This window comes from Corythoichthys intestinalis, chromosome 20 (assembly GCF_030265065.1).
Source record: "Corythoichthys intestinalis isolate RoL2023-P3 chromosome 20, ASM3026506v1, whole genome shotgun sequence".
Lineage (NCBI taxonomy): Eukaryota > Metazoa > Chordata > Actinopteri > Syngnathiformes > Syngnathidae > Corythoichthys > Corythoichthys intestinalis.
Window position 1 is genome coordinate 7,728,839 of NC_080414.1, and position 27,420 is coordinate 7,756,258.

General features: G+C 38.5%; 1 protein-coding gene across 1 annotated transcript; it reads right to left on the reverse strand.

Annotated features, from left to right (window-relative positions):
* Positions 1-979: 979 nt before the first annotated feature.
* On the reverse strand, positions 980-26,163 carry marchf6 (membrane-associated ring finger (C3HC4) 6). Its single transcript, XM_057825002.1, has 25 exons — positions 25,816-26,163; positions 23,023-23,122; positions 20,439-20,512; positions 19,963-20,106; positions 19,801-19,873; positions 18,031-18,199; positions 17,215-17,401; positions 17,006-17,067; positions 16,906-16,938; positions 16,673-16,724; positions 14,653-14,711; positions 14,488-14,568; positions 14,318-14,386; positions 14,038-14,112; positions 10,812-10,946; positions 10,514-10,734; positions 8,595-8,732; positions 8,302-8,518; positions 8,005-8,074; positions 7,634-7,815; positions 5,491-5,625; positions 5,261-5,350; positions 3,262-3,394; positions 1,613-1,748; positions 980-1,530 (listed from the first exon to the last, which is right to left on the reverse strand). Exons 1-25 carry the CDS (start codon positions 25,832-25,834, stop codon positions 1,446-1,448), a joined length of 2,739 nt encoding a protein of 912 aa, XP_057680985.1. The 5' UTR covers positions 25,835-26,163; the 3' UTR covers positions 980-1,445.
* Between the last annotated feature and the right edge of the window lie 1,257 nt (positions 26,164-27,420).

A 27,420-nucleotide genomic window follows, 5' to 3' on the forward strand; every position in this document is an offset into this window, starting at 1 on the left:
TCATGTCCTACTTTGACTTAAAATATACTTAAAACATCTGATTTTACAAATGAGAAGTTATATGTATGTCATAATTTCAAGAATTTAGATACATCTAAGGTGAAAAAGGTCCTAAACGATTAATTGGTAATCAAAATAGTTGTCGATTAATTGTTGCACCTCTACTTTGATTGGTATAATGGGAGTCAAGTCGTTATTATTGCAACGTCTCATTGGTGAAACAGACGGCCACTGTCAGCATCTGGGAAAAAAATTAAGTCAATATGTAGTAGAGCTGCAGCTATCAATTACTAAAGTAGTCGATTAATCGATGAAGTAGTTAGTTTGAATAATCAAGTAATTGAATAAGGAACATAAAAAATTAAAATACCTGAACTGAGCCTCAAACATTAAAAAAAAAAAAAAAAAAAAAAGAGGATCCAAGTTCAACAAAGTCCGCTATCTTAAATGCTATGAAAAGCTAACCTTTTTTTAAATGCTCTTAACAAATGGTCCAAACACATATTCCCACAAAAAAAACGGCTAAATTTACCTATAAACTAAGTTACAAACGTATTAAAAAAAACATTAGCTCAAACAAAAGCTTAGCTTATGTTGGTCTTAACAGGGAGCAGCTGGATTCAGCCATGTGAAATTAGTTATAATATTCACTGTTGCCACTAGAGGGCAGTGTATCCACCCAAATCAATAAAACTAAATGCAAACACTTTCAAAACAAACCATTACAACGCTACTTTGATTAAACGAATACTCAAAGCAGCAAAATTTAATTCCAATCCTTTTTCTAATCAAATTACTCAATTGATTAATTGCTGCAGCACGTAGAATAAAGAGGATAAATGTAACAACTAGCGTAGCAATAATAATAATAATCATCATCATCATCATCATAATAATACCAAAGTTTCCCCTTCTGCAGTGAGGAAAAAATGACACATGGTGCAGAAAACGTAGCTCTTGGTGCGTTCGCAGCAGATGTTGAATTATAAATTCACTCACATAAAATCAATCATAAAAACAACAAGAAATTGCTGGTTTGATTTAATAAATTATACATACACTTTAAAGATGTACAATGGTCTTTGCGTTAATCCAAGTCTTCTTGTTTTTTTTTTTTTAAGACAAAATCTGCATTCAAAGTATTTACACATGTACAATTATCAGGCAGCACTTTACAAAGCAAGGCGAGAACAACAGACGAAAAGTCAAAATCAAAACCCTCTCGCTCTCGCTCTGTTCGAGGAGATTACTTTTGCTGTCCCGTGATTATAATACATGTTTCCCTTCCCGACTGTAATGGGCATTAAAAGGAAATCAGGGGGACTGAATAACATCCATGAAATCCACCAAGATCCAATGGCGATTCTAAAAGGATTACAGTCCAGTGACTGATCAAATCAAAAGAGGGAAAGTCGTGTCATGTACACAAATAGTGGGTGAAAAATCTATTCTATTATCGGGTTGGAAGGGGGGACCGAGCTTGCTTTTCCTTTCCTTTCGTAGTTGACGAGCCTTTGGCCAACCAAGTACCTGCACACAAACAAAATATTTGATTGTATCTGTCATTCAAATGTCAGTTTGGAACACTTTAAGAGGCTAAAAATATCCTTACTTGTCATTCTTGATGTGCTCATAGAGGCGTTTGAATTGTCGAATTTGGAAGGACAGGATGCCGATAAGTGACACCACCATCAAGAGGAAGGGATAGATCCTCCTCTGCATCAGAATCTCCATCTCTGGGGTCACGCCTATGGAAGCAATACATCAAATTAGTTGAACATATATTGGTGAATATGTGCTGAATAAACTCATTTGACTTAAAGTGCCTATGACAGGATTTTAAAAAAAGTTTTAAATAGCAATATTATGTGAATTACAATCATATTTTTACAGGATATTCTTTTTATCTCAGTATTTTTCCTCAATTGCTAAATAACTGGTATGGTCATGACAAATAACAGTCTTGTGCTAAATGGAATATGATATATTAAAAATGCATTTATTCAGTACGACATGGAAAAATTACTCCATAATGGTCAAAACTGTCTACTTCTTGCACTTTCCCGAACGATATTTTATGCCACCGGAGTTAGTCTGGCTTTTGTCATTTCCCTGCCCCGGCTTCGGTGAGCGTAAACAAACCAGGAGGCGTGTCAGCTAGCCGACATGCTAACCGGAACCGATTGATGTTTCAAAGTCATATTCTCGCCTTTCGAAGCTAAAAATCACACAAATCTACCCCGGGATCATTTCACACGATGGCGGGGTTGTCGATTTGTCTTCGCCGATCGGCAACCCGCCTGGCGGCATGCAAGTTACAGCTCGTCGTTCCCCTGCTGCGGGCAGGAGAGCTCGTTTGCCGGGGAAGACAGCTGGAGAATGACCCCCGGATAAACCGGCCGACGTCGGAGGATCGCACAGCTGCCACATGCTCAACATGAATATGGCATGAATTAATGCTTAACTACATGGCGAAGACGTAAACAGTGAGAGAGCGGCGTGCAGTTGTTGTGCAGCTAACATGGCAGGATGTGTCTGAGGAGAACATTTCTACATGTCCGTCAATGATCAAACATAAGTGGACATTCCTTTATTTAAAGAAAGTTTGCACTGTTTACTTTGTAATCGCTGTATTCGCGGCTATTTTTAACTCAAAGTTGCAATTTCTGATTGGTCGGAAAATTTGACAGAACACAGGGCGCATGAAGAGGGGAATAAGACGAGTATAGCGCTCTCCCCGCGGGCACGCGAAGGACTGAGGGGGGTGTGCGACAAGCAGCCGGTTGTCGGCCGACTGGCATTCTCGGTGGACAATGGGCATTGTCAGCCACAAAATGCAAGCCACCTCCGTATTAAAACTTGGTAAGTCCAATGGGCCCCCATTCTATGAAGGTGAACGGGAACTTTTTGAAACCCAAAAAGGCTCACACGCCTCTCCCTGGTGCAGCAACAAATCCCTGCAGCACATATGGCTGGCGTGATGCGAAAAATAAACGAAATAATCCACAAAATCAGCTGAATCCGCAGTCCATCTGCATGCTATAAAGCAATGCTGTATTGTGAGATGCTGACCCGGGTGACGTCACATTCACATTCCTCCTCAATTGAATAAATAAAACGATCGCTTCTACGCACATCCAACCAGTCCATTTCATTCAGGAGCATAAAATTCCTGCGTATCATATGAAATAAACGTGCTTTTTGGTTTCATAGGCATTTTAAGGCAATAAAGCGTGTGTTTGTAGGAGCGTTTAGACTCACCGACAGCAGGCACGATTCCGGCCGCAATCACGTAGGGCACACAAAGGGACAGCAGCAGGACTGAGATGACTGGTGCAGCCAGTTTACGGATGATGAAATGAAGATCAATGTTGCGTATTCCATTGGCGTACACCTAAGGGCCAAAATGTCGTCATTAAAAATGTATGAAAATGGCTATAGTCCAGTAACATACAATTTTAATGTGCTAAACAGATTTGCCACATACATTATATAAAGTGCATCTCTCCAATATGGACGATTCGAGATGTAGCTCCATATATGGGGTGTGAAGTGATTCGAGGATGATAAGATTTTGAACGTGGTGCGATACGAATCGGTATAATCAGTGGGACTACGATTCTTAAAATTCAATTCATTATTGCATGGCTCAGTTTGAGAGGGCGTGTGATTTGTTGAAAATATAGTTTTATTTGACGTCACAAGACTGTCATAAGGCCGTCATATTTATGACATGACGCTAGTGCTGCAATGATTAATCGACTAACTCGAGTAATTCGATTAGAAAAAAGGTGCGGATCAAAATTTTCCTGGTTCGTTTAATTAGGCTGGCGTTGTCATGGTTTGTTTTGAAAGTGTTTGAATTTCGCTATATTGATTTGAGTGGATACACTGCCCTCTAGTGGCAACAGTGAATATGACGTAACTCATTTAACATGGCTGAATCCGGTTGCTCCTTGTTAAGACCAACAGAAGGTTATAAGTTTTTGTTTGAGTTATATGTTTGTTTATGCATTTGTAGAAGTGTATTTATATTTTTTTCTATTCAAATATGTGAATGATGTGTTAAGAGCATTTTATAGCGTTTAAGATAGCCGACTTTTGGTATGTTTGGTATGTAAGTTAGCCAATTGTTCTTTGTTGTAGAGCCCCATTTATTTATTTTTTTATACCGTTTGAGGGTAAGCTCAGGTATTTTAATTTTTTTAATGAAAATGCAATCCTGCATAGTTTGAAGAAACATTCAGGAATTTTATTCTGTATTGGCATTTAATGGTCTTTTGAAAGTGCAATCTTAGCATGCCAAAATAAAATTATGCGAGGCATTAAATGTTTTGTTATCCCATTACTTGATTATCCGAACTAACTAATCCATAGAATAATCCAGTGCTGCAACGATTAATCAATTAACTTGAGTATTTGATTAGAAGAAACCATAAATTATATTGCTTCGAGTATTCGTTTAATTAAAGTGGCTTTGTAATGGTTTATTTTGAAAGTGTTTGCATTTAGTTTTATTGATTAGGATAGATACACTGCCCTCTGGTCTGCCTCATCTCACATGGCTGAATCCAACTGCTCCCTGTCAAGACCAACGTAAACGTAAGTTTTTGTTTGAGCTAATGTTTTTTAATGCATTCATAAATTAGTTTATAAATATATTCGCCGTTTTTTTGTGGGAATATGTGTCTGAACCATTTGTTAAGAACATTGTAAAAACATTAGCATTTTATAGCATCTAAGCTAGCGGACTTTTGCTATGCAAGTTAGCCAATTTTTCTTTTGTTGTACATACATCCTCAATAATTAATTTTTTTATACCGTTTGAGGCTCAGCTCAGGTATTTAAAATTTTCTTGTTCCTTATCAGATTACTCGATTATTCGAAGTAACCACTTCATCGATTAATCCACTGCTAAAATAATCGATAGCTGCAGCCCTAGCTTAATCGACTACTTAAAGAATCAATAGCTGCAACGCTACATGACAGTGTCATTAACATTAATGAGTGCTGACGACCGATGTCATTAAGTGCCATCTGGCAAATTCTGTCACTTTTGAATGGCTGTAAAAGATGCGGACTGGACATGAATGGAGTGTGTGACAAAATTTACTGGATGACAGTTAATGACATTTCTCATAAGCATTCATTAATGTTCATGACAGTGTCATGTCACAATTATGACGGTCTTATGACGCCACTGTCAGATAAAGTGTTGCCAAAATATATCATTTTACAATGAGATATATTTATGTTTTACCTGTTCAATCACAGTTTTCAGCCACCACTGAGGACCCATTAGTGTAATGGCTGCAATTATTTTGGCATGAAGCACTCCAAGAGCCCAATCCTGAAGGCAGAAGACAGGAGAAAAGTGTAATATTTTCATTAAACACAAAGATAATCAGTTTGCTCTTTTATAGATTGTTTTTACTCTGCTCCAAATGTTTCAAAATTGAGATATTTTATCATTACAGTGGGTAAAATTACCTGCCAGGGGTAGAAGAGGGGCGTGTGATCCAGAGGTACCCTGAGTGGTGCTACAATAACCAGCTCAAACAGCAGACCCAACAACAGTGGGATGACTCCAGCAACCAGCAAAGCAACAACCAAGGTTTTAAGGATCTAAACAAACATGTCATTTAAACACAATTGAGCAAATTGGACAATGGCAATTACGGGTGCAACAATATATCGCGTGCGTTTGTAGCCCAAAAAGTTATCCATATGCTCCCACTAAGTATCGATATTTCGCTTTACAAAAATTTCACTCTTTAAAAAACGCTTTAAAGAAGTATCACTGTTTTAAAAAAAGAGAAAAAAAGGAATTAATAGGTTGCTACCAAAATCTTCCTTTACAATTGTGTCTATGTTATCTCACTGGATATTATTGACGGCGCTAGACACCCAATTCATTTTGACTGGAGCGCCGTCAATGGCGCTGAAACAGCATTTACAGGCAGTCTTCTGTGTGCATTAACACGTCACTTACTGTTCATTTGAGGACATTCTTGAGTCACCTCTTTCACAGTAACACAAAATCAATAGGAAGTGACCCATAACTGCCCGAAAATCAACAGGAAGTGTCCCAAAAGGAAAAAGAAGTGACCGAAAATCAACAGGAAATGACGCGAAATGCCACAAAATTCTCTTTGCCTGGCATTGGCTGCCATTGACGGCCATAAACGTCCAATCAGTTTGAAGTGGGAGGGTGACAGAAAATGAATGTTCATTCATTGTACTAGTGATAAACCCATTCCAATTCACAGCAGAAGGAAAAAAGAGCTTGTTTTTATTTCTTTACAATAATAGTAATATAATAATAATACTGAATAAACCAGAAACTGCAACTTCTGGAGAAATTACGATGGGGCTTTACTGTGGTAGATACAGATCTAAAACTCTCTGTTGATTAGGGGACATTTCGGGGACACGTCCTGTTGATATCAGGTCATTTCTTGTTGATTTTTGGACATTTCGGGCACACGTCCTGTTGCATGGCTGTCAATGGCATAGACTTGCTTGTGCACCAGCCGAATGTCAATGGGCTGTAATGGTAAATTTTTGGCCAAAAATCACAACCACACAGGTTGGACGTACATGGCCGTTAATGGCATGAGAATGCATGGCTGTAACAGGCATCGACTTACTTGGGCGCCAGTTTAATGTCAATGGGCAGTCATGGTAAACGGTCAAAAACCACAAGGACCTATGTTTTCCTGCCATTGAAAATGGGAAATTTGGACGTACATGACTGTCAATGGCATGGACGTGCATGGCTGTCTCAAACATCGACTTACTTAGGCGCCAGTTTAATGTTAATGGGCAGTCATGGTAAACGGTCAAAAATCACAAGGACTTATGTTTTCCTGCCATTGAAAATGAATGGGAAATTTAGGCATACGTGGCCGTCAATGGCATGGACGTGCATGACCGTCACGGGCATTGACTTGCCTCGGCGCCAGTTTAATGTCAATGGCTGTCATGGTAAATGGCCAAAAATCACAAGGACCTATGTTTTCCTGCCATTGAAAATGAATGGGAAATTTGGACATACATGGCCGTCAATGGCATGGACGTGCATGGCTGTCGCAGGCATCAACTTACTTGGGCACCAGTTTAATGTCAATGGCCTATCATGGTAAATGGTCAAAAATCACAAGGACCTATGTTTTCCTGCCTTTGAAAATGAATGGGAAATTTGGACATACATGGCTGTCAACGGCATACCACTAGAAATGAATGGAACAGTTTTTGGCAAATTTGGGGGAATCGTAATGTAATGTGTAAATTATGCAATTTGGTCAAAAAATTTTAGGACGAGATACATTTTTAACTTTTTTCCCCCCAAAAAACCCCACGTTTACAGGCGAACAGAAAACTTGGGGGTCATTCAAAGAATTTCCTGGGTTGCGTGAAAACTCCAGTCATTTTGATATTCTAACTGTAACGGTCGGTCAAATGGTTTGGGCTGTACGGCGCCGCCAAGAAACACCATTCGGGAAAAAAAAAAAAAAAAAGGAATTTTACTATTTGGGCCTTTGCCTTGCACAGCCCCATCTAATTACTCGAATTTTCCTTAACATAAAGCTGATATCTTTGACTATATAAGAGGTTCCTTCCTGACACCCACCATAAAAGTCCACTCCTGAACTTTGTGCACAATGACTGTGCGTCCCTGGGGCATCCAAGCGAGCAGCACAGTCACTCCGCGGATGGACAACCAGCATACATACAGACCGCACGCTGCCGTGTACAGCTCATGAATTTTTGAGCTTCCAGTCCAGAAGGACATCAGCCAGCGTCCGGTGAACACTGGCCAAAAATAAGATGCAGAATCATTTTAAATTCAAGTCGGTCCTGTGCAATGGTGAAATGCTATTTGAGCTCAAAATAGAACTACACAAGTATCACACAATTATAAATAGACAAAACTATCAATTATGGTCAATCGGTGCGGATGAGCGCAGTGGAAAAAAATGCTGGTTTTGCTAGCGCTCTCACCTGGTAGTGTCAGGCACACAAGACTGGCCACCAGTAAGGTGATGCACATAAATGCTATCAGCAGCACAATCTAGACGGAAGGTAAGCCATATTTTAGTGTTACTTGCTCAAGTATAAACATGATGCACACATTTGAAACAACGAAAAGAACTTGGAAAATCACAAGGGACAAATCGGTAGCCGATGTTTTCAAATTTGACATATGCTCCTTGTTAAACATTTGTCTTAATTATAGGGAAACTACTATGAAACAGCATGGAAAAACCTTAAAAAAAAAAAAAATGGGGATCAGCTCACTCTGAATGGGAAGCGAAGAGGTCTGTGGTATGGCTGGAAGCCCACGGGCCCTCCCTGCTGTAAAATGGCCTGGTGGGCCGCATGTAGTCCCTCACCAACAGCTGGTGGAGGGTTGTTATTGTTGTTATGGTGTCCCGGGGGAGGATTGTTGTTGTTGTTCACAGGTTGGTTGGCATCAATGTCCTCTTGCTCCCCAAGGAGGTAGGAATGGAGATCTCTTTGGTGGCACAAATGATATTGAAATTAAAAGGGTGCTGAGTGCATTGAAGCAGTATACCGGCTATGGGACTTACAATAAATATCCAGCACTGACTGTCCAGGCCCTGACTAAGCCTTTGAGCCACTGTCGAGTATGCCCTTGTTCCAATAAAGCTGGCAGCACAACTTGAAGTAATAATAGCTCCAAAGACAGTTCGCTGACTGGGGCATCGCTGAGGGAGAGAGATTAAGAATATGCCATTTCAATGACATAGAAAAAGCAAAATAAGTACAGTATTTTACGGACTATAAGACTTAGTTGCACCAGTCAAAAAAATGCATCAAGTTATACTTGTGTGTAGTGCTGCAACGATTAATTGATCAACTCGAGTAATTCGATTAGAAAATAGATTCGAATTCAATTTTGCTGCTTCGAGTATTCGTTTAATTTAAAGTGGTGTAATAATGGTTTGTTTTGAAAGTCTTTGCATTTAGTTTTATTGATTTGGGTGGATACACTGCCCTCTTATGGCAATAGTAAATATGACATAACTAATTTCACATGGCTGAATCCAGCTGCTGCCTGTTAAGACCAACCTAAGCTAAGTTTTTGTTTGAGCTAATGTTTTTTTAATGCTTACATAATTTAGTTTATAGGTATATTTAGCCATTTTTCGCGGGAATATGTGTCTCAACCATTTTTAAGACCATTATTTAAAAAAAAAAAAAAAAACAAAGTTTGCATTTTATAGCATTTAAGCTAGCGGATTTTTGCTATGCAAGTTAGCCAATTGTTCTTGTGTTGTACTTAGATCCTCATGTACTTATATTTTCATACTGTTTGAGGCTCAGCTCAGGTATTTTATTTTTTTATGTTTCTTATCCGATTACGTGATATACTAAATGCAAGTCGTAGCGTTAGCATAGAATTTGCGTTAGCATTAGGCTAATGCTAATGGCAAGTGTCCTCGTTTAATCGCTGACACCTTTTTTTACATACAGTTCGTGGCGTCCAGGTCGGTATAATTAATTGAAAATAATGTACTGTTTTACTGCTGAGTGTGTACTATCACCAAATTGGTGTCCTTGTACATGCTACAATACGTGCTCGCTTGTCAATGTTCATTGGAAATAGTTTGAAACCATTATTTAATTATTTATTCTTTGGAGATCTTTTTTTAAATTTTATTTTACGGACGAAAACCTCGAATAAAACTAGACTGATAGTCGAGTTTTCCTCAACAAAAAGTAGACGAGACAAACACTTTTTGAGATGACTAAAATATGACTAAGACTGTTAAGTATTATCGTCCAAAAGACAAAGAATAAAATGAAAATTAAAAGGGCTGCCAAAAACAGCCAAAAATAGCTGTACAAAAGAATTGAATAGTTGCAAAACTTCCATCTTCAAGGTCAGCCGCTAGCATGTCTGCTTATCACGCAGTGCTAGTGCTAACAAACTTCCTTCAGTTTAGCAAGCCACATTACAGCACTTCAATCAGTAATGTGTACTTCGTCAAGCATTTCTCAACTTTCGTACCATGCTCACAGCCTTTTATTCACAGTTTTGGATAATACATGCTAATCGCTTAGCTACTACACCATATTTGCTTCTGACTTAAAGTGCAGCTCGCCACAAATGCGTCTGTTTGTCGTCCATTTTCCACTCAGGGCTCATGTTTTCCTTCACTTGGCTCCATAGGCAACATAACCATCTCCAAATTTCTGTGCCTATTTTGTTTATGTTTATAAATTTGCACGCGTTGTCAAAAACAAGCACGAAAAATACAGCACTAGCCTACTTCGATTCAAAATGAAGGCCAACTTTTGACACTTGATTGCAGCTGGTATAGTTGGAAATAAACAAGCCAAAACAGTGAGAGAAAACATTCTATTTTCAGCGTTCAATAGGTCGGTTGCAAGCCAATCCCCCCCAAAAATGAAGAAATGTGCAATTTATAATCTGGAAACTACGGTACAATTTGAATTTCAGTTTAAATCAAGCACTGTTTACCTGTAAAGCATGACGTTGTATGGTAGGAAGGCAGGCATCAGTAGTTTAATCAACCTGATGGGAAGCCAGAGCATTAACAGCACAATGGAACCAAACACCACCACGGACAGAATAAACCGCCGCAAGTGTCTGTAGATGGGAAGGTGGATCATCTCCTGCACTGGGTTAAAATCTGGGTCGTTTAGGTTTCTCAAAAACCACAGCACTCCAGGCCGCAGCACCTGGCCAATGAAGAAAAAAATAAGTTTAATGCTATTCTTTAAGTGGCCAAAAGTACCTTTCTTGCAAATCGGTTTACCTCTCTTAAAAGTAGAATGAAAGAAGCAAAGTAAAAGACATAGACCATTCCCACGAGCCAGTGCAGGAACATGGTGGTGCCGGGTGCCGATTTGAAACTCATCTCTCGATCTTTCAGAGAGGCGTCAAACATCTCCTGCAATTAAAAATTTGTAAGAGGTGAACAACGATTCAAAATACAGATTTGAGTCATTCCCATGCAGTCTTATTAATGTGCTGTGAGAGTGCATGAGTTGAGTGGAAACAAATGATCCAATTTACCTTACTTAGGCTCCAAATCATTTACTCACTAACGGTGTTGTTAATAGCTGCGTTAGAGTACAACGGCGTTACTAATGCTGTTTAAGTAATTACTTTTCTAATCTTTGCAACGCTGTTACCGTAACTAAGGATGTGAAGGTGTGCATTACTATGCGTTACTACGTTGGTTCAATGACGCGAGAAAAGTCTGAGCCACGGAGAGAGAAGAGCGGGAGTGGGAAGGAGTGAAGGGAGTTGCAAACGCCATGCTAGGCTAAGTGGCTCCAATAATACCTGACTGTCGCCGACAGCCTACAAACTCCGCCCACATGATGCTATGCTAGATATCACATGTATATAGAACTAGATGCGAAATGACTCGGCAGTGTTAGCAAATGTATGGAGAAGTACATGCGAAATGATACACACGCTGGCGTTAGTAAACAGCCGTCATCTTAAACCAGTAGACTTCTCAGGAAGGCTCTGTTGTAGAGAACCTTCCTAGCTAACCTAAGTAACATTTTATCTAAAATACTCCTAGATCGACAAAATCTTGACTTGAATCTATCTTTAAATGATTAAACAGTTTTAAAACTTTCACATGTTGAAATTAGACAGAAGGGAACTAATGCAATAACGGGAGCAATTTTAACAACTTTAACGGTTGATTCACAACATTAAATGACTTCCAAACATAACAAAGGTTACTATCTAGTTATCGCAATAACCGCAATACCCCTGTGTCTAATTAAGTTTAGGGTAAAGAATTGGGCTAGGGCCAATTGTCCCAAAAAATCTTTGAACTTCACATAGTGTGACCTATGTTTTTTTTTTTTTTTTTTTATTTGAATGGAAAAAAAAAACATGAAAATTAACAACAATTACTTTGCCAAGTAAGTATTCAGGTAACTGAGTTACTAACTCAATTACTTTTTGGGGGACGTAATTCGTAACTGTAATTAATTACTTTTTTAAAGTAAGATTAACAACACTGCTAACTTATAAATATTATGTCATTGTTCCTTTATGCCAGTAACATTGAGTGAAGTTACATTCGATAGAGTACTCTTAAATAGTTTCCCTCTTACTAACCTGCATATAATCCATGTGTTGCATTGAACAGAATTACAGTAGCTTTGCCAACGTCAAAAGATTTGATTTACATCAATAAGCCCTATTCACACTGATATCACTCAACTTACTTCCAGGTTAGCGATAGGAGTGTATCTTCAGAAGAGGTGAACCGATATCTCGGCCGGCCAATATATGGAAGTTTTTCCAACATCGGCCGATTAACAAAAAAAAAAAAATCAGCTGGTTGACAAACAAAAAAAATTAGATGATTAAAAAACAAACAAACAAAAAAAAAAAAGGATTTTGATCAGGCATCTGTGTGGGAAACTGTGGCCGCCGCTGACTGACAGTAGGACCTAGGAAGGACCCCGCAGCAGCTTGAAGGCAGGCTGCTACAGGAAGTTACAGTCTTGCCTGTTTTGTAAATATTGTAAGTTGCTTTAGCCCTTTAAGGTGTTTGCTCAGTGATCCTTTCCCTCTAAATGTAACTTGTAGCATTAGCATGACATTTACGTTAGCACTAGCTTTCACATGGCAAGTGTCCTCTTAAACTCTCACTTGTTTAAATCTCGTCGTGACCTCTTCGTGGGTTTAATTATTTGAAAATAATGTACTGTTCTTGCTGAGTGTAAAATCATAAAAAGAAGTGCTGCGTTCATTGGTATGTTAGCACTAGACTGAATTAATCCTTTAAATCTCAGGCTAACATTGAAAATTTGAAGCTGTTGGAGCAATTAAAAAAAAAAAGCCTTTCTAATGTATGTAGATGCTTTAAAAAAGTTAATCGGCCTCAAATATTGGCTTTGGATAGTGGCAATCGGCTGAATTTTTTTTTAGATATCGGTATTTAAAAATCCCATTTCGGTCGACCTCTGATCTGCAACAAAAGTCATTTAATTTCGTAAGGTACAAGTTAACATTCATACTTTTTTCTGTTTGTCTTAATAATGTTATCTGTCTTTTACGCTTTACTATTTGGAAATTGTCTTAAATTTGCCTGGAAATTTATGCTATAAACCAATGGTAATGATGTGGTCTGGCAGCTTGTATCACAGCCTTATTTCTTTTGTTATTATTATTTATGTACAGTGATAGAATAGTAAAATAATACTGTAGAATAGTGATAGAATCATCCGAATAAATGTAACAGAATGTCCGACTGCACGTCATGCTATATACAGAGGCTTTAAACCTTCATATTAAGCACCATTATTTATTGGACACTTGAGTCACAGACTACCATGTGATGTGATTTATTGATATCAAAAGGCAATACATGACGAAGTGAGGCTTTACAGACAGGTAGGTTGCTAGCATTACATTCAAAATACGGATACATTTAGCAGGACGACATATTGCCTTCTTGTAAATATTAATCTTCATTATAGCTCTCAAAATTAAATGTTTTTTTCCTGGTGGTTCTTATAAACTCAATGGAGTTTCACAAAGGATTACACTCCTATTGGCAAAAACGGAAGAGCGTTGCCATATCAATTGCCCCCTATAAAGGTTTGTATAACACTGCTCCTTGAGTTCAGTGATAATAAAATAATCATATATATTATTTACTACCTTAGAAAAAGCAATTAAAAAAACATTTATTAAGTGCCAGTATCCTCTCGTGAACAAAGTGTTTATTAATCTCTAAAAAAATGTCTATTTTTGACATGGTGCGTCTTCAACCCAGAATTGTTTTGCATTGCCAATGGAAAAACTCACGTTCTATTTATGACAAATTGAATGCGATTCCAAAGAGCAATAATGCGACAGTTAAATGTTTGTACAGAAAAACAAAGAAAAAACATGAATAGGACTTCATTAGCCCGTTATTGCTGTGAGATGGACCGATACGCCGTAATTAAACACAATGACTGGACTGTTCCAAACAAAGCAAAAAGGGAAAAGATTCTTACTAGTGAGCAAATGTCGAGCCACCAACCACATATCAGCGGAAAAACACCAATCTCCACCACAACCAGGAGAGAGACCTAAAACAAACAGCACTATATCATTGCGATGAAATAATGACGACTGCTTATCAGAATAAGGATAATCTCACCAATATGCAAAACAACAACAAACAAACATTTATTAGTTTATATCTTCTGTGTGGCATCCCAAGTTGCAGTATACATAGACATTGATTTACAGGTTAGGGATACTGTATTTCTCACAAACAAGCTAACAAGTTACCTTGACAACAATGTAACAAACTCCTAGGAGACGCCGGGAGCGCTGAAACCGGACCAGAGCAGCCAACCCCTGTAACATCTTTGTTAAGGATCAACACGTAAAACTTGTAAAAATAATAATATTATTATTATTATTATTATTAACTGTGTGCATATGAAATGGAAGGATACATGACACAGTATAAGTGTCATGGCAAGCAGTACGTAGCCAACGATGGTTGTAATTAACCCTTCGAAATGGGAAGCTTGAACCTAAAAGATAGAAAGAATAGTCAAAAACACAACCTGGATGATATTAAAAATGTAAAATTTTGGTTTATGAAATCAATGTCTTACATATTCCTCAAAGCCGAGACCCACAACAGAGAAATGTCCAATGTGGTAAGGACAAAATGCTGTAAGAGAAGAGAAATGCTGATTAGAAAATATGCAAAGGCTTTGGCATTTTCATATTAAAAATGAAAATAAAAGTATTCTCATGTTTTACACAGCCTTCATTGAAAAAAGTTATAAAGCTAACAGAAAAGAAAAGGCTTCTTATAAACTTAGTATCCCAATGATACAAAGGTGAAGAGTAAGGGTGCGAAAAAATATCAAAATGGTTATATATTGTTATACTTTGTATCCCAAAAGGTTATCGATAGGCTCCTGCCAAAAAAATTAAGTTGCAACCAAAATCTTCCACTAGTATAATGTCTTTGTTAACTCAATGGCTGCCATTGACGGTGTTAGACGCCCAATCCGTTTGGACTGCGAGGAGCGAATGAACATTTGAAACAAGAGCATTCATTCACAGCCAGAATGCTGGATGTAAACCGGATGTAAATGAGACTTTTGGGGCATTTACAGGTCACTTTCTGATCATTTTTGGGCATTTACAGGTCACTTCTTGTTGAGTTTGAGTCATTGTCTATTCATTTGGAAAAATTCCCGTGTCACTTCCTCATCTGTAACCCAAAATCAAAGGGAAGTGACCCCAAAATCATTATTAAGTGACTGAAAATCAACAGCAAATGACCTAAAGTGCCCCAAAATTAAACTCATTGGTTGCCAGTGACAGCCATAGAGAACGTTCATTTGCTGCTATCACCCCCACTTCAAACGGATTGGACGTCTACTCGTGATAAACTCCATTCGCACCACAGGGCTGAAAAGAGCTTTTTTTTCTGTTTATTACTTGTATTCTAAAAAATTGTAGACTGACAAAAGATCAGTCATTGAACTGGTATGTTTAGCAACTAATAAGACCTGAGTTACAAGAATCTGTTATTAATTGGTAAAAACTGAGTGATTCTGATCAGTGTTGTTTTCGTCAACGAACAATTTTTTCATGAAAATGACGTCACGATGACGAGCTAAAAACCTGTCTTGGGAGACAAACATACAGAGATGGATGCCAGTTGTCGTTTTGACGAGAACGGGATTAAATTTGTCACAAGTTTACAATATGTGATATGTTGTTATCGTATGTGTAGTTCGCACGCATCTTAGTAGTGTTTGGTCGTGTCACTCGTGTGACGTGCTGCGCCTCCCCCAACCCCCCGCCCCACACACAGGCTTAAGCGTGTGCCCATTCCTGGCTCCTTTTGTGAAAAAAATGTGTCAGGTGCTGCTTGGTAAGTTTTGTTTTCTTATCTTGGCTATGCCATGTTTCTTTAGCCTTTAAAGTTCTGAGCTGACACATTAAACTAACTTGTAGCGTTCGCGTTAGCATAAGCATTTAGCGCGGTGACTTTCTTTACAAACAGTTCGTGGTCTCCAGGTGAGTTTAATCATTTGCAAATAATGTGCCATTTTCCTGCTGAGTGTGTATTATCATCATGAAGATGTCCTTGTAGACCAAGGGTAGCCAACTCCGGTCCTTGAGGGCCTTTGTTTTCCATGTCTCCCCCCTTTAAAACACCTGAATCAAATGATCAGCTCATTAGTAAGCTCTGCAGGAGCCTGATAACGATCCTGTTTATTTGAGTCAGGTGTGTTGGAGGGAGACATGGAAAACAAGCTGGATAGGGGCCCTCGAGGACCGATGTTGGCCACCCCTGTTGTAGACTCTACAATTATGTGCTTTTCTGTCAATATTCATTCGAAATTATTGGAAACCTTTTATTTATTTATTCATGGACTAAAACTTTTTACCTTGATAGACAAAACATTTTAAGAATTGTCGACTAAACGTAGACAAAATTTGAGTTTTCGTTGACTAAAACTAGACGAAGACATTTTGAAATAACTATAATATGGCTCAGACTAGTAAGTATTTTCGTCCAAAAGACAAAGACAAAAATTAAAAGGGCTGCCAAAAACAACACTGATTCTGATGAATGTACTATAACGTGATATTGACTCATGCACTCACCAAACACCAGGATGAAGAGTGTGTTGAGAGACACCACCCAAAATACGTGCTCCTACAGGACAAACACATGAAACAGGTAGATTGTGTACTGCGTTAGTGCATTGTTTCCCAACCTTTACTGAGCCAGATTAGAAATCCAGCATATAATTCTTCTGCCTATTTCTATACAGTATTTCGTCGGCATAGATATAAATATATTTGTGGTCACTAAATTTGGATTTATAGATACTTACCAGAAAAACCAGTGAGCCATCCAAGCCAAGCATCTACAAATAAACAGAATTTCAGTGTTTGATATTGCAGTATTGTAAAATGTAACAATATGCAAATTACCCTTTCCCAGGTAAGTTCCTCAGCAGCTCGGTCCCACTCCAGAGCGTTCCAGTTCATGTCATCTGCACCATATATTTTAATATTTAACCAAAATAAAACAATAACTATCTTAAATAGGAGGAACTTGATCCTTTTCCTTCTTGAGATTGTATTTGCCAGGAAACACATTTAAAGGAAATACAGAGTCAGAAAGTAAACATGACTCTGACCTTGTGCTCCGTTGTTTGGGTCGGCATCTTCAGCAGCCACACCCTCCTCTTCTTCTAACTCAGGGTCGTCACCCTGCTCTGGTGGATCAGGGGGCTCTGGCTCTGCCTCATTCTGGGCTGGGGGCTCGGCAGGAACTGGTTGATGAGCAGGGGGCTCATCTGCGGCTCCTTGGCCCGCTGCTTGTGCCTGAAGGGTTATAATGGTTGATTTGACAAGAATACTGCCATTCAAATCTGATCTTTTTTTCTCTATCACATCAAGTATTCTCTCGACAGTGTGCCTATTTACAGTACTATGTTGTTAGTACTTTCATAGAATTAGCTATATCCTTTGTAAAGACTTAATCGTATTAAGTAAACAATGCAGTCATGCCTGACTAAACAAGAGTGTAAATGTGGCAACAAAAATATATGAAATAAAAAATTCAATTTGGAGGTGCAAGGGCACCTGTTGCTCGGTAGGGAAAGAAACTAGTGTGCCAAAATCAAGTCACCAAACACAAGCAACTATGATAAAAAATAAATAAAAACAACACCAGAAAACGAAGCTCAATATTTCGCTCCTCGTTTTTAACAAAGCAATTGTCGCTAGGATGATTATGAAAGCCTCCGGTTGAACCAAGAACAACAGAATGAAAGTTGAAAAATGCCTCCCAAGGATGTTAATACGACAAGATCACTGAGTCGCTCATTTCGCTGTCAATCAAAAAGGGATTCAGCCTCAAACAGATCATTCAATCATAATGCAAAGAAGACAGCGTTGGTTTTGGTCTCCATTAACAGCAATAAGTGAGGCAGTAGAGTTAAGAATGGCACCTCATTGGCTTGTCCAGCTGCATTTGGTGGTGGAGGCTGGTGCTGCTCTAACCACTGGGGAGCGCCACCGTGGACTATCTGTTCTCTGAGCCACACCAGGCTAATGAATGCACACAGGGTACAGGTAACCACAAAGCAGCCCTGTAGACAGTCAGCCAGCAAGTTCTCTCTGCGGAATGGCAAAAAAAATGCAAGAAACAATTACACACCCCGAAGCATATGAATTAAAATAGAAAATATGACACCATATTTGTATCTGGTGTTACTGTAAGTATGTGCCAGACAATTGCAGGAGTCACTATGATACGAGTCACAAGTATGTCCCCAGTCTTAACTTTTTTGAGGGCAAGTCGAGACGAGTCACGAGGTTATGTCGAGTCAAGTCGAGTCGAGTCACGAGGTTACGTCGAGTCAAGTGGTTATGTCGAGTCGAGAGAGAGTCACGAGGTTATGTCGAGTCAAGTCGAGACGAGTCACGAGGTTTTGTTGAGTCGAGTCAAGAGAGTCACGAGGTTATGTCGAGTCAAGTCAAGCGAGTCACGAGGTTATGTCGAGTCTTGAGGTTATGTTGAGTCCAGCCCCAAGGTTATGTCGAGTCAAGTCTGAAGGTCGAGTCGAGCCGAGTCACAAGGTTGTAAAGATGTTATTTCGAGTCGAGTCACGAACTTATGTCGAGTGAAGTTGAGTCGAGTCACGAGCTTATGTTGAGTGATGTGCAGTCGAGTCACGTCGCGTAACAAGGTTATGCCGAGTCAAGTTGAGTCACAAGGTTATGTGGAGTCTCGTCGAGTCACGAGGTTACGTCGAGTCAAGTTACGTCGAGTCGAGTCACGAGGTTATGTCAAGTCGAGTTAAGCCACAAGGTTATTTCGAGTCAATTTGAGTCGAGTCTCGAGGTCACGTCGAGAAGAGTCAAAAGGTTGTAAAGATGAGTTATGTCGAGTTGAGTCACGAAGTTATGTCGAGTGAAGTTGAGTCGAGTCACGAAGTTATGACGAGTGAAGTCGAGTCGAGTCACGAGGTTATGTATAGTCAAGTCACGTCGAGTAACAAGGTTATGATGAGTCGAGTCACGAGGTTATGTTGAGTCAAGTCGAGTCACGAGGTTACGTCGAGTCAAGTCACGTCACGTCACGTCGAGTCGAGTCACGTCACCACACGAAGTTATGTCGAGTCACGAAGTTATGTTGAGTCAAGTCACAAGGTCATGTCGGGTCGAGTCACAAGGTTGTGAAGACGAATCGTGCCAAGTCAAAAGGTTGGAGAGTCTAGTCGAGTCACAGGTTAGTCAAGGCCTTCACCTTTGTTCCCCAGCCCACCCACAAAGTACTCAGGTTTATCTTTGATGGGAACTCTTACTGTCGATGTAAGTCAATTAAAAAAAAAAACTATGCAGTATAGTCTGCAGGGAATAAACAACCATTAAGGAGTTAGAAGCCAATCACTGACAGGTGGGAACCAATATACGATGCAAGTTTTTCGAGTTAGCTTGTCGAGTCTTGAGTCATTGTCTCACGAGTCGAGTCTCAAGTTATTGCCTCACAAGTCGAGTCAAGTCTCAAGTTATTGCCTCACAAGTTGAGTCAAGTCTCGGACCCTCCCAGCTCAAGCGAGTCAAATCCGAGTCTGCGTTTTTTTCTTCAAGTCCGAGTCGAGTTGCGAGTCATTAAATTTGCGACTCGAGTCGATTCGAATCCGAGTCCCTGTGACTCGGGTCCAATTGTCTGGTGTGTGCTGCTGCAAAGTGCTGTTTTCATGATCATCACTCACGTCGAGAGCATGTCCAATGGCAGTGTCAGAAGTGAGCTCACAGAGCCAGTAAAAAGACACTTGTAGATGCGACCTGAAACAAATGGAAAAAGGTCATATTTTATAGGTTTGCAAAAACCAAAGTGCACAATAAGAGAAATGAAAAGCTCCTGGATCACTTACATGCAGTGAGAGGAACAACCCCGAGCCAAGCGAAAGCCACCAACGTGTAATGGAACCAGTAGCGAATGGCAGTGCCCACGCTAGTCAGCAGTCCGGCACAAATGTCCTGGATGGGCAGGCGTGAGGGCATGTCTGGGGAGTAGACTGTACAAGGTATTGAATGATTATACTGTATATTCATAGATAAAAGTTACGAAATTTATTCTTGTATCAAACACATTTTAAGTCACAGATGACTCATTTTTTAGAATATTGGACTCCTGGAACAAACTATTCTGTCAGACAATTATTTAGTACTATAAGCAATGTAAGGCAATGTTCCTAATAATTACCACATTTTAGGCAAAATTTATGTCCCTTCCAAGTTATGCGATAAAAAAATAATTCAATAAAAATACAGCAACATACAACTGTGATGCCCGTGATAAACATGAAGGTCTTTCGTACATCAACGTGCAAGAGCTAATAAGACTTACTTGGTGTGAATGCAAATCTGTGCTTGCATAATTCACAATACTCCTTCCTGCTGTGTTTCAGCCACTGGACCAAACTGTAAAGCAGTATTTTCAAGGTGAAAGTTAACATTCAAGCATTGAATAGTTTTCCTGCCACGGGATACAGAAATTACTGGTCAAATTATCACTTTTTTTGATTGCCCATTAATTGGTGCCTTTAAGAACTATTGAATGTACAAAAAACACATGAAATACAATTAACATTTTTCATGGAAAAACCTGAGCAAAAAATGTTGCTCTACAGTTTCTCGTGGGGTGATTTTACAGTCAAATGCATGCATGTTGGGCTTCAACAACTGCCCGGAAACATCTAGACTCTTTCCTCTATGCAGTGGCTATCCACAAGCCTACCCTATGTTTTTACTGGTGATGAACAGGACACAATGACAATACTGCTTGGGCCAGTTTTAATCTCTCACTGGCAGTTTCACACCTCAAGCCTACAAAGAATAACCCGTGAATATAGGAGAGAAGAGTTTCCATCTGATTGGCTTTAAATGCCAACAAAAAAGATGTTTTGGGCACACTTTATTTGCCAGTGGGTTCTTAAGACTCAAAATTATGACATGACACATAAGCTTCTGAATGAATGTAAAAGATGCGGACTCGACATAAATGGAGTTAGTGACATAATTTGTCAGATGACACTTCATGACATCTGTCATAAGCATTCATTAATGCTCATGACGGTGTCACATCATACTTATGCCAGTCTTATGAACCTAGTGTCAAATAAAGAGTTACCGAAGTCTTAACTTTATTTTAAGCGTATTACTTTTCAGAACATGTCAAGAAAGTAGGGGTGACAGCAGTTTGTAACTTTTTCTTTGCGACACCACTGTTTTTTCCCCAACGATGACTATAACGAAAAAAAATTGTCGATGAACAATTTTTTCATGACGATGACAAGACGATAACGGACTAAAACGTGTCTTGGGAGACTAAAACATAATGTGACAAATGCTAGTTTTCGTCTGACAAAACCTGAACGAGATGAAAATGCTCTATACTTTCCGTCACATGTTCACAATGTGTAGTTAGCTTGCATCGTAACAGTGTCTGGTTGTGTCACTCAAGTTACGCGCTGCAGTGTGCTCTCCAGGCTTGCTATTTTTGAAGGATTGTGAGTGAGATTTGTTTCTATATCTTGGCAATAGATAATATGCAATGTTGCTTTAGCCTTTAAAAGGTACTGTGCTGAGTAAACATTCACACACTAAATGTAACTCGTCACATTAGCATAGCATTCAGGTTAGCATTAGGCTAATGGTAACGGTGAGCCTCCTCTTTTTTTTTTGGTAAACTTTGTTTATTGGTCACATGAGTCTCATGACATAATAAGGTGACAACATTTTAGCAGGTTTTTTCCTTTTTCAACATATCAAAACAAAAAAACATGACAATAAAGTTCTATTCTATTCTATTTCCCTGAGCCTCCTCTTAAAACTCTCGGACAATTTTTTTTTTTAAATCTAAAGTTGGTGGCGTCCAGGTGGGTATAATTAATTGAAAATAATGCACTGAGTGTGTATCATTATCAAGTTGGTGATGTCCTTGTAGACGCTACAACATGTACTCGTCTGTCAATTTTCATTCAAAATTGTCGTAAACCTTTATTTATTTATTTATTTTTGGACTAAAACTTTTGAATTTTACTGACGAGAACATTTTGAGGAAACGTCGACTAAAACTAGACGAAATTAGTCTTGAGTTTTCGTCAACAAAAACTAGACGAAGACAAATACATTTTCAAACTAGATACATTAAACTTTTTTTCCCCGAAAAATCGGCATTTACAGACAAACGGAAAATTTTTCAGGGCCATTCGAAAAATTCCCTTCGTCGCACGAAAATTGCGGTCTTTTCGATTTTTGAACGGTGACGATTGGTCAAACAGTTCGGGCTGCGCGGCAAAAACATGGAAAATATATTGAATAATAATAAGAATAATAACAATAAAGTTGCACAATATCATTATCTGGGACTTTGCCTTACAAAGGCCCAGATAATGACTAAAATATGACTAATACTTATATAATAGTAACATCGTCCAAAAGACTAAGACGAAAATTAAAAGGCCTGCCAAAAACAACACTGCGACACCAATTTCTAATCTTGCTGTCTCAATATTTATGGACTACACGTACAATATGAGAGGCATCTAAATGTAAGTGCCAAAGAAAAAAACGTTTGTCTGATGATTCTTCTGCCATGTGCCCAAATGATATTATTCAAGTGTTTTCTCTGACGTATCCCGTTAGTGTGACATAACAAAATCCTGTTGGAATTTACACTCTACCGTTGTGTAGTAATCTGAACATAAACCAGATCTGATCATTACCTAATGGCTTATGACATCAAAAGGAAACACAAATCCTGGACTAATGAGACTAAAATAGCTCAAGTGTGATATTACCTCAAATAGGAAAGTTGTGAAATCGTCTTAATTGAAAGATACTTTTATGTTGCACCGTATCAAATTAAAAGCAAAAGTATCCACACTTTAAACACATTCTTTATTAGTTGAAATGAAACTGTCACCTACCATTCCTGGTGAATGAACTTAATGCTGCCAGTGCAAACACAAGGGTGATACAGGGGTTTGTCTGGCGTCCCCTCGGAGCGGCAGACGCGACAAATATCCGCTGAAAGCGCATAAATCACACAATCAGAGAACACACATCAACAAGACGGCTTAGTTATTTTTATCATCACAAAGAAAAACAGAAAAATTCATCATCGGGAGCCTCAAAAAGCTTAAAATTTGCTGCTTCGAGGATTTGTTTAATTAGAATGGCGTTGTAATGTTTTTTTTAAGTGTTTGCATTTAGTTTTATTGACTTTGGGGAGATACACTGCACTCTAGTGGCAACAATGAATATGACAACTCATTTAACATGACTGAATCAAGCTGCACCCTGTTAAGACCAACATAAAGTACGTTTTTGTTTGAGCTAATTAGTTTTTTGTTGTTGTAATTTTCAATTCAGTTTATAGATATATTTAGCCATTTTTGGGGGGGTGCGTTTTAACGATTTGTTAAGAGCATTGTTAAGAAAAAAAAAAAATTTTTACCATTTTATAGCATTTAAGCTAGCAGACTTTTCCTATTCAAGTTAGCCAATTGTTCTTTTGCTGTACTGAGATCCTCATTTATTTATTTTTTTTACACCATTTGGGGGTAATCTCAGGAATTTTAATTTATTTTTAAATGAATGTGCAATCCCGCCTAGTTTGAAGAAACACTCGGTAGTTTTATTTTTATTGTTATTATTATCTTTCTTAGAGAGCCTTTGATTAACATCATCTAAAAATTATTCTGCAACGCATTAAATGTCCCTAATCCAATTACTCAATTCGTCCAACCAACTAGTTGATAGATTAATCGACTACTAAAATAATTGATAGCTGCAGCTCTAGTCGAAAAGAGGATATATCGCGATCCTTTGTGGCCCAAAAGTTTAACGATATGCTCCCGCCTATTGATATATCATTTCAAAAAGTGTGTCACTGTATCAAAACAAAGGAACCAAAAGATTATAAAGGTCAGTTCCTTTTGATTTTGAGTCCATTCCTATTCATTTTGGAATGTTCTCAGGTCACGTCGTGTTCAGTAACCCAAAATAATCAGGAAACGACCTGTAAATGCCACAAAAGCAACAGGAAATGACCTATAAATGCTGCACCTATCAATTATTTTAGTATTCGATTAATCTATCAACTAGTTGGTTCAAATAATTGCGCAATCGGATTAGGGACATTTAATGCGTTGCAGAATAATATTTAGAAGGTGTTAAACAAAGGCTTGCTATGATGAGATTCAAAAGAGCATTAAATGTGAACATAAAATAAAACGTAGTAAACATAGTTTTTCTTCAAACTATGCGGAATTGCACTTTTATTTGAAAATAAATTAAAATTCCTGAGCTTAGCCACAAATGGTGTAAAAAAAAAAAAAAAGAGGATCTACGTACAATAAAAGAACAATTGGCTAACTTGCATAGCAAAAGTCCGCTAGCTTAAATGCTATAGAATGCTAACTTTTTTTTTAACAATGCTCTTAACAAATTGTTCAAACGCATATTCCCACAAAAAATGGCTAGATATACCTAGAAACTAAAAATTACAAAAAAACATTAGCAAGAAAAAAAAAGTACCTGATGTTGGTCTTAACAGGGGGCAGCTAGATTCAGCTGCCCCCTGTTAAGCTTCTGTTATGTCGTATTCATTCCCAGATAGCAGACAGACATTGAATAAACGTCTATTTTCCATCAAAATCATCTGTATCATTGACATCGAAATTTTCGTCGTCAAGTGACGTTGAAACAATTTAGTTCTACGGTATGTCAGGCGATGGTTGGGTTAACATTGTTATATAGTTGATGGACTAATGTTGACAAATAGTTGATTTATGATTGACCGGGAAATATGATAGAAAAGTCATTGAGTTATGGATGAGTGGGCATTTTGGTCAAAAACAACATTGATTCAGCGTTATTCCAATATTATAAATAATCGAAATGACGTTTAGGTTTTGTAAGGATTTCAACATTGAAACATTAACTGAGGGTGCAAAAGTGACGTTGAATCAACAATTAAGATCGACAGCGTAATGTTGATCCAACATCTTTTCAATGTCGGTCTGCTATCTGAGTTGTTGCAGTGTGTCCACCACATTACCACCAAACTTAATGCAAACACTTTCAAAACAAACCATTACAACGGCACTCTTATTAAACGAATCCTCGTAGAAGCAAATTTTGATTCGAAGCTTTTTTTCCCTAATCGAATTACTCGAGTTAATCGATTAATCGTTGCAGCAGTATTTTCCACATATTGTCACACCCCTACTCACCAGAAAATTCATTATGCATAGCTGCAAAATCTTGAGCACCAAATGCCACAAGTTTAGTTTTATAATATTATTCAGTTGATTTACAATTACATGAATTATGTATCTCTGAATGACGTCAATAATTGCCACAATAATAAACATATTACTAAATTAATCATCACCGAGTCGGTGGGTGTGTCGTCATACTGTAATTGCATAATGTATATGGTGTACTTAATGCAGTGGCCACTTTACTGTAAATGATCGTAACATTGACGACTGATGACATCACAAACTTATCTAAATTAATTGCATCGTAACGTGTTTTTCTTAAATTCGATCCGATACATTAGTTTAGGAGCGTCCTAAATTAGCTGTACTCTACTAAATTACGTCGGTAGCCGGTTAAGCACTAGCGGGCCAGCTCAGTTTGCTCTGCTCATGATGCGTTCACAAACGCTTCATGCCAAATAACGCGAACCAAGACAAGACACCTCTATTTACCTTCTTCGGTCGTGTCCATGATGTTCACAAAGTTATTGTCGCCGTTTGCTTCAGTCGTAGCTCGTTCAACGAACCCATCAACGAAAGACCAAATTGCTAAGCTAGCCAAGTGACGCTAGCGAGACGAGTACAACGTTAACCTTATGGGTCAAAATGCATTGGCAATCCCAAAATGGTTTCCCAGCAGGCGTAGACTCCCGGCGCTTCCGTCGCCCTGTCCAATTTGGACGTTTTAAATATTATCAGCGTTGCTAATTTCACGGCGTCTATCACCACCTCTTGTTAATACAAGAAAGACGGCATCCTCTGTAAGGTTGTAATGACAGTTGTTAAAACACAAGAGACAAATGGCTGACTGAAGCCTGGACACGCATGCGCTATGGGTAGCTGCTCCTGCTGCAAGAGTGGTACACTACCGACATCTAGTGTATTGGGGCGAAAATCAATTACGAAAACCTTGACATTTTTGACATCCATTTCTTTTCATCACGCTTAACCTTGTCAGAAGATACTAATAGTTTACTTCAAGGGCGTAGGTTTGGTCTCAACATTTGTAGGGACGCTATAACAGCATAACCTGCATGTACACTTTTTGCTGGGGAAGGGACATTAATAAGACCAAGCAGATTGGGTACATTCCTCAACAACAACTGGTTCCTACGTAAAAGTGAAAAAAGTTTAATTAAATTATTTTCATGAGAGAAAGTCATTTTTCAAAATGCTTGCTTAATATAGAGGAAATTTACAGTGGTTGTGTTTTTTTTGGGGGGTGTGCGGGGGGGTTAAAAATGTGTATTGGCTGCAAATATATATATATTTTTAATGTAGAAAATACATACATTTTAATTAGGGAACAAATGCACAAAATGCACAGTTGAATTAACGTTAACAGTAGAAAATGTACAGGAAGACTCCTCTCTAAGCAGCTTTCTACTCGAGTTTTACAGGTTAGCAAGTTCACAGGGTTTAATGTTATGCTAACTCTGTGGCAGGTGGGACTTTCGGTAGCAAACGTAGTGGTGTGTTCCCCACCTCCACAACATTAGCGTATTTTTACATTACTTGCAGTGGCTGCTGCTGGCCGAAAAAAAAAAAAAAAAAACTTCCAATATCCCTCCTCTTCAAAGGGGGCGGAGGGTTAAAAATGTGTATAGGCTGCAAATATATATATATATATATATTTTTTTTTAATGAAGTTAGAAAATACATACATTTTAATTAGGGAACAAATGCACAAAATGCACAGTTGAATTAACGTTAACAGTAAGAAAATGTACAGGAAGACACCTCTAAGCAGCTTTCTACTCGAGTTTTACAGGTTGGCAAGTTCACAGGGTTTAATGTTATGCTAACTCTGTGGCAGGTCGGACTTTCAGTAACAAACATAGTGGTGTGTTCCCCACCTCCACAACATTAGCGTATTTTTACATTACTTGCAGTGGCTGCTGCTGGCCGGAAAAAAAAACAACAACTTCCAATATCCCTCCTCTTCAAAGGGGGCGGAGGAGGCAGCATGTCGACGTGTACAGAGTATCACAAAAGTGAGTACACCCCTCGCATTTCTGCAGATATTTAAGTATATCTTTTCATGTGACAGCACTGACA

What these genes read in the sequence shown, in the direction of transcription:
- marchf6 (XM_057825002.1), bottom strand. An exon ending in CCCAAACAACGGAGCACAAG is followed by an intron (nt 17,068 to 17,214) that starts GTCAGAGTCATG and finishes TATATGGTGCAG; the next exon opens with ATGACATGAACTGGAACGCT. An exon ending in TTTGTTACATTGTTGTCAAG is followed by an intron (nt 14,113 to 14,317) that starts GTAACTTGTTAG and finishes TGTTTGTTTTAG; the next exon opens with GTCTCTCTCCTGGTTGTGGT.